Source organism: Nematolebias whitei, chromosome 1, assembly GCF_014905685.2.
Source record: "Nematolebias whitei isolate Nwh7 chromosome 1, NemWhi1, whole genome shotgun sequence".
Classification (NCBI taxonomy): domain Eukaryota; kingdom Metazoa; phylum Chordata; class Actinopteri; order Cyprinodontiformes; family Rivulidae; genus Nematolebias; species Nematolebias whitei.
Genome location: NC_056498.1, coordinates 64,109,829 through 64,118,202, shown reverse-complemented (window position 1 = coordinate 64,118,202; position 8,374 = coordinate 64,109,829). Strand labels below are relative to the sequence as shown.

Below are 8,374 nucleotides of genomic sequence, written 5' to 3'. Positions count from 1 at the left end.
ATACTCCGGTTTCCTCCCACAAACCAAAAACATGCATGTTAGGCTGATTGGTAACTCTAAATTGTCCCTAGGTGTGAGTGAGAGAGTGATTGGTTGTTTGTCTCGTTTGTCTCTATGTGGCTCTGTGATGGACTTGCGACCCGTCCAGGGTGTACCCCACCCCTCGCACAGTGATTTCTGGACATGGGCACCAGCGACCCCCGTGACCCAAAATGGAATAAACGGGTAAAGATAATGGATGGATGGATGGATATAATTGTAACTGGATTTATAGTTGCTCATTTTATTCTTTTTTTGTTCGTTTATTGCCCTAAGTGGACTTTAGTTGAGAATTTGCTCTACATAAATAACTTGAACTAAATTTGTAAGTGAGTACTTGAAGAAATTTCAGATAAAACCTCAGATACAAAACAACCTTTCACTTTGCGCGGAGCTGTATGAGTTTAAAAATTTCTCATTTGGTCCATCCATCCATTATCTTTACCCGCTTCATCCTTTTTGGGTCACGGGGGTTACTGGTGCCCATATCTAGCAATCACTGTGTGAGAGGCGGGGGACACCCTGGACAGGTCTCCAGTCCATCACAGGGACACAGAGACAAACGAGACAAACAACTATTCACTCTCACTCACACCTAGGGACAATTTAGAGTTACCAATCAGCCTAACATGCATGTTTTTGGTCTGTGGGAGGAGAGAACATGCAAACTCCACCCAGAAAAGTCCCCGGCTGAGATTCAATCGGGCGACCTTCTCAATGAAAGGCAACAACTCTACCAACTGTGCCACCGTGCCGCCCTCTCACTTAGCGATTTGGTCAAATTTCCAAAAATCCATGATGTCATAGACCCAGCTCAGAGTGGTTCTCCAGCCTCTCTGTCTTCATCTCCAACCACTGTCTGACCTTTACATCCTGTGATCCGTACGTAAAGAGGCACACCCACAGTAGGGGGGCGATCCACGTATTCCACCTCAATGTTTTGCAGGCCAACAAAAGAAGATGTTGTGTATTTTAACGTACAGTTTTATGTTTAAAATGACTACAAATTTTCCTCAACAAGTAAACAAATACATCTATACTAAAGTCTGCCATTATAGAAAACAATGTGTATAGACCATGTGAACGTGTTAAAAAATGGACACCACTCCAGTAAACTTCAATCCTCATGAGAGGCATGTGCAAAATGTGTTTTTCAAATGACACGTTAATTTAACTTGTGTTTATAGGTGAAATACATGCAGAGAAAGGGGAAGTGCTGGGGTCAACACTAAAGAAGGTCTGATTCAAGCCAGCAAGAGAGGTAGTCACAGAGTAGAGTTGGTGAGTAGGCATGAGGTAGGCATCAGCGTCGGGATATCACTAGCTTCACTGGTTTATGTGAAACCAACCATAGGTGTCTTAAAAAAAGACAATTGCTTCTCTACATAGTGATGTTTCAAGAGAGTTAAGAAGTGTCACTTTATCGTTGTTGTAATTTTACCCAAACATATCACCAACACGTCATAGGGATCTCTTTAAAACAATGTGTCACCTTGTACATTTATGTGTTTAACAGGACTTCTTTGAGATTTAAGGCTGAGAATATATTACCTTAAAGGGTAACCAGTCTTAAAGTTGCTTTTTAAAATATACGGTCGTCCTACATGGAAGGCACGATACTTTAAAACATAAAAGTAGTTACAAAATAGAATAAATATGGCCTGTCAAAACTTTAAAGAACTTTGTGTAGCTTAAAATATAGACACACTCTTTGATCCTGCTTTAAAAAAACAAACAAAAAAAAAACGTAGTGGCAGTAATTCTTAGACAAAACTGGCATCTTTGTAGTTTCTCTGCTAAAGCTGGGCTCGAGATAAATTTTACATTTGCCTTTGAGACATTATTTTAGTACAGTAAATCAAAATCTGATTTTATGTCTCTTGTCTGGAAAATATTTGAAGGACAACTGCATCATCTGGATCAGTCAGTAGATTCTATAGGCCGTGACGTCCTATAATAAACAATCCTTACGAGCAGCTTTTTAAAGCAAAGCTGCGTTAAAAATTGGAAGCCAAACCATCATTGCTCTTTCTTAATAATTATTATTTTGTACTGTTAAATCAAAAGAAGTGTTATAAGTTAGCAACAATAGCAGGTAAATGTAGTCTTAATGCTTGCACAATCAGTTTTCATTTTTGATTTAAAGCATGATTTGTTTAAATAGTTCATGGTGAACATATTTAGCTTATTGAAATATATGAAACTGAAACTTTTAAGATAACCGTGATGCATTTATAAGTCTGGGAATTGAAAACAATGAAAAGCAAATGGTTTGTGGTCATTTGCAGAAGTTAAACACCTGTAGGATATGGCCATGAGCAGCTATATTTGTTGGCTTGTTTTATAGTTTAACAGAAAAAAAGACATTAAGTTTAAAAATACTCACTCTCGATCTATGACTAGACAGGTGACTGCCTCTGCTGAGATGACGCTGGCTGTCCTGATGTCCTCCCTAGAGAAAATGAAGACAAGAGCAAAATTAGTCGGCTGAACCAAGAGTCCAAACGACACACCGCAGCGAGACTATTAATAATCCACATTATTAGTAATTTTAAATGCTTCATTAAAGCTGCGATGATGGACACAGTTAAAGCCTTCTTGTCTAATTCAACGCCTGTCACTCTAAGTTGAACTGGCACCCGATGAAAGCGACATTTTTCAACGGTCAACAAACATCCCTGAAAGATTGGCATTACTCTTTATTGTATTTGACATCAAGTTCATCTTCCTCTGATGAGGTCCCCTCTTCCGAAGAGTCGCCCCAGTCGCATGAATCTTCAGAGTCCGTAGCCCCAGAATCCATTTTTTACTGTGAAAAATGATCAGCGCATGGCGTCCCACAGGGCTCAGTTTGAACTTTAATGCAGAAGAGCAGCCCTTCAACAACAGACTCAGCTGTAGTGTTTCTGTATAAATCTCCAGTCCAACTGTTGGAGTAACGAAAAGAACGTAAAAACAGAGGAAATGCTTCAAGGAATGTCCCATAAGCAGATTATACTATGACCCATCTTAAAAAAAAAAAGAAAAATTAAAGTCCAGGTCATTAGTTAGATTTCATATCCCAAAAAAAAAACAGCTAATAAAAAGCCAAACCAGACTGAGTTTTTGATTCAAGAGGAGGAAAATCAGATCAAGTGAAGAGCTACCAGATACTGACAATCACTGCCTGTGTCTGCTCTGAACTCACAGGCATATCACAATCTATTTCAATGAACTGAGGTGACAATTCCTCCTCATGTCATATCAATTCCCTCTGCCTCCCCTCGTCCAAACGCACAAATGAAGTCTCCCTCCCTCAACACACACCTCCCCTTCCTTGTTCACTCACAAACACACACAAACCCAGTCTCACTTTTTCTGCTGACCTCCGATGAATAAAGGTCACAGCTGGTGCGAGAAACAAATTTTGAAATGTGAGGAATACCAAAGAGGAGAGAGCAGTGCGGAGGTTGGCAGCCTTTGTCAGGGGCAAAAGATATTTCAGCAGATGAACACTAAAGCCCCCCCAGCTAGCGTGGCCGTGGTGCTACAGTAATAAATTCACCTCTGATAAGCCTCTGTGACCTGCATCCATGCTGCTAGCAGAATACTGTGGAAAACAATGCCTCCCCTGGTCATACTCATATTCATGACCTGTTTAAAAGGTAAAATAGCATTGATATTAGTGAATAATTCAATAATGTAATAACCGTAGCAATGGGTTTGTTAAATGGTAATTAGTAATACTAGAGAATTTGTATTTCCTGCGGAAATTGAGTGTGAATGCCTGTTGCTGAAGATCCTGCTGAAAAACAGCTGAAATTAGTTAAAAACCTGCAGAAATGTAGCTGAAAAGGAAGAACAAGACTAAGTTAGCAGAAGAAAACAGAAGTGGAAATTATCTTTTATGCGAGAAATTTCCTCAAAACAGCTGAATAGTAGCTAAAGAAATGTAGAAAGAAGCTTATATTTCCAAAAGGGAGTGACTTGAGCTTAATTGAAAGGTTGAAAGAAGCAAAAATTAGCACAATAAAGTTGAAATTATCTGCAAAAAGCTGAAATTAGTCAAAAACAGATGAATAGTAGCTAAAACAAGCAAAAAAGAAGTTGAATTACTAGAAGGAAGTACGGAGAGCAGAAATGTGCCCACTAAGGCTGAAAGAAGTAGAAATGTGCACAAAATGTTGACATTATCTGTAAAAAAGCAAGAATTTGCCAAAAACAGCTGAATATTAGCTAAAGAAATGTAGAAAGAAGCTTATATTTCCAAAAGGGAGTGATGTGAGCTTAATTGTGCCCACTAAGGTTGAAAGAGGCAGAAATTAGCACAATAAAGTTGAAATTGTCTGCAAAAAGATGAAATTAATCAAAAACTGCTGAATAGTAGCTAAAACAAGCAGAAATAATGTTAAATTACTAGAAGGAAGTGGAGAGAGCAGAAATGAGCCCACTAAGGCTGAAAGAAGTGGAAATGTGCACAAAAAAATTGACATTATCTGTAAAAAAAAAAAAAAAAAGCAGGAATTTGCCAAAACAGCTGAATATTAGCTAAATAAATCTAGAAAGAAGCTTAAATTTCCAAAAGGAAGTGGACTGAGCACAACTGTTGCCACTACGGCTGAAAGAGGCAGAAATTAGCACAAATAAGTTGAAAATATCTGAGAAAAGCTGACATTTGCCAAAAACAGCTGAACAGTAGCTTAAACAAGCAGAAATCATCTTAAATTACCAGAAGAAAGTGGGTAGAGCATGATTTTTGCTGAATTAGGCTGTAAAAAGTTGAATTGATTGCAAACAAAATGTAGAATTAGCTGAAAAAGCTGAAATTAGCATAAAAGCAGCTAAATAGTAGTTGCAATACCAGAAATAGATTGATTTAGAAGAAATAGGTTGAAAAGAGCTTAACAAGATGGAATTGCTTGGCTGAATAAAGCTGAAAGGAGCACAAAACAGTTGAAAAGACAGCTGAAATTTACACCTTCACATTTTACTGGTGTTAAAGAGCAACAGTACCACCCACAGCTCGCTAATGCAAATTCACTTCAGTGCACAGCTCGTATCATTAACCACGGTGACACAACAAAACAATGCAACACATTGGGTCATCTTGAAATAGCAGTTATGTAAGAATGAACCATCTTTAAGAGGCCTTAAGAGGTTCATATTACTGTGAGGATTTTCACACCTGTCCCCCGCTGCTCAACTGTGGCTGAAGAAAACAACTCTGGATTGCCATGGCACTGATACGGGCAATGTTATACATGAAACATAACCCCGAAACCCAATCTGTCAGTACGATTCATTTGTACACTACTGAACCCAAGTCACCCATGATGGCTCTGTACTTGTTAATTGCAGCACAAGATGAAATGCATTGGAAAACTGACAAATGCACTTAGACCCTAACACTCTCAGAGCAGCTGCACGCTGTGACAGGAATGTCCTTTAGATTTTCACAGAAACTTGTGGCACTGACTTCCCGAAGATGGTTGCAATGAGCATCATAATTGGACAATGATCTGGTGTCCTGGGAAAAGAGTTATTCAAATAGTCTGTGCTTGAAGGGTGGAAAAGAGAAAGCAGCTATGCCAGGCTGCATGCGGGAACATTTAGCAAAGGGGCAAAAGGTTTGACTTCAGAGTGTTGGTCATTTTATTCCTAGTTAACTGTTGTTTTTCTAGACAGTTGAATTAAATTGTCTAAGACGCATGTTTGTTGTTTTTCTGTCAACTGTTCCCTTCAGCAGGGATCCCACCGCAAACAAACTCACATTAAAGATTTGGCAATTGTTATACATTGGATGCCCTTCCTGACACATCCTGGGCTCAAACCCACAACCTCAAGATTAACGATTGAGCACCAAGATGCCTCCGCTTCTCCAAGAAGCATGTTTAAGTGTCTGTATCTACAATTTATTGTTTGGAATGAAAAGAAAGTATAACTTGGTGGTCAATGATTCTTTTTATCCTAACAGCAAAGTTCAACTTGGATGCAGTGTTGCAGAAGAGTACCGTGCATACCTCTCACACTGTTTTTTTATTTAATTTTGTTTTATGAAGGTTTGTTTCTTAGTTCAAGGCTCTGGATACAATAACTCTCACTGTTTAGCTCTGTTCCAGCACTGCCATCCTTCATCATGTTCCAACACCCAAAATAAAGCCTTTAACCCAAGGGAAACTGATGGTACCGCTCTCTGTTCACTACTGTTGGTACCAAAAAATGTTTTGTTTTTATTTTTAAAGCAACACTGGATTTAATTTCACAGCATATGTATCAGATAATCTAAGAAAAGCTTCAGATACTTAGTCAGTTATCACATTGTGGGTGTACATACGTACTGAGTTGTGTAAATACAAGAAGTAAGGTATTTAGCTAAACAAACATACAGTATGCTTTTATCCATCCATCCATCCATCCATCCATCCATCCATCCATCCATCTATTTCTGCTTATTCCGAAGTCGAGTCACGGGGGCAGCAGCTTGAGCAGGGAGGCCCAGACATCTCTTTCCACAGCCACCTCTTCCAGCTCTTCTGGGAGGACTCCAAGATGTTCCCAGACCTGGGTCTTCCCTGGGGTGTCCTCCCAGTCGGACATGCCCGAAGTACCTCCCTAGGGAGGCGCCCAGGGAGCATCCTTACCAGATGTCTGAACCACTTCAACTGGCTCGTCTCGATGTGGAGGAGCAGCCGTTCTACTCTGAGTCTCTCTCAGATAACTGAACTTCTCGCCCTATCTCTAAGGGAGAGTCCAGATACCCTGTTGAGGAAACTCATTTCAACCACCTGTATCCATGATCTCATTTTTTTGGTCACTTCCCAGAGCTTGTGACCATAGGTGACTGAGGGTAGGAATGTGGACCGACCAGTAAACAGAAAGCTTTGCCTTACAGCTCAGCTCCCTCTTCACCACAACAGACCAGTACAGAGTCCGCAATAATGTAGATGCTGCAGCAGTACGCCTGTCAATCTCACGCTCCATTCTTCCCTCATTCGTGAACAAAACGTGAAAAAGTATGCTTTGAAAGAATACAAAAAAACCAAAGGAACATTAAACACCATAAAATGTAGACTGTTTAGTAGTAAAACTATGAAAAGTCACAAGTTAAAGCTGTGACTCCAGGAGATAAAGGATGGAATGGCTTGGAGCAAAAAGAATGAGATCATTCTTTACAGCGGTGTTCAGGCTTCACATTGTTTGGTGCTGCAGGAAAAAACACACTGGAAGACTCCAGCAAGAATATTTCATGCAGAGCAGCTCAGCAAACAAGTGGATTCTGGCTAAGCTTTTACAGCCTCATGCCATGCCATCCGTTAGCGCTGGTTCCACTGGCCATTAAATATGAGCAACTACCAGCTTTCCAAAAATGGACCAGAAACAGAAGATATAACTCTTAAAATTGCCATAACACCACTTCAGTGAGACCAAAAAAGGTTAATAAATGGGACCATTCATTGGAAAGGATCAACTGTCTACTCAACAAACCACAAAACTGCAGCTACAAGTACCAAACTTTATATTGTGAGTATTAATAAACAGGCCAGTCTAACTTCACTTTACACTATTAGAAATAACTTTAGATGAAATGGTACCATTGTTTAAATAGACATTACCACTAATGCACTAACTGAGCTTTATGGTGCATCTTTTACAGAAGCAAAATGTTTGATGAAAAAATCACAAAGACATGGCTGGTTTGTGTTCCACAAATTCACATTTGCCTAAGTCCATTGTTTGCACTTTTTACCTTTGTTAGTTGTATTTTATTGCAATAGTACTTTTATGATATTGTTGTTTCAATTGCAACAATAGTTTCTCATCTCAGCTAATTTATTACATCTTGAAGGTTTTATGATCTTTTAATATTTTTTTTTATATTTGTTTTTAGAACATGTTTTTCTAATGATCTGATGGAGAATAAATTGGTCAAGAATGTTATGCACTAAGGTGAGTGAGACTGTTATTTTTGTCAATACACTACCACAAAAAGTGTTGTTGTTTTTTATCAGAACAACTACTTAGTTCTGACTTCCAGTTTCAGAAAACAAAAAGTAACAAAAGTAACTGTCCAGAAGGCTTTAAGATAAGATCAGATAAGATCAGATACTATAAGAAAATATAAGATATGATAAGAAAAGATAAGATAAGATAAGAAAAGATACGAAAAGATACGATAAGATACGATATGATACGATAACATACGATAACATACGATAACATACGGTACGATAAGATACGATAAGATAAGATACGATAAGAAAAGATAAGATATGATAAGAAAAGATAAGATACGATAAGATATGATATGTTACGATATGATACGATAACATACGATATGATACGATAACATACGATA

General features: G+C 38.6%; 1 protein-coding gene across 3 annotated transcripts in view; it reads right to left on the bottom strand.

The window, feature by feature from the left end:
- The window catches only part of LOC119413007 (cGMP-dependent protein kinase 1), a 130,933-nt gene that overhangs the window by 12,017 nt on the left and 110,542 nt on the right, over window positions 1–8,374 (bottom strand). For all 3 annotated transcript variants that reach the window (XM_037680036.1, XM_037680028.1, XM_037680021.1), the window contains exon 8: window positions 2,426–2,491. In XM_037680036.1, the coding sequence (XP_037535964.1) occupies window positions 2,426–2,491 (66 nt within the window). The remainder of the gene's footprint in view (window positions 1–2,425; window positions 2,492–8,374) is intronic.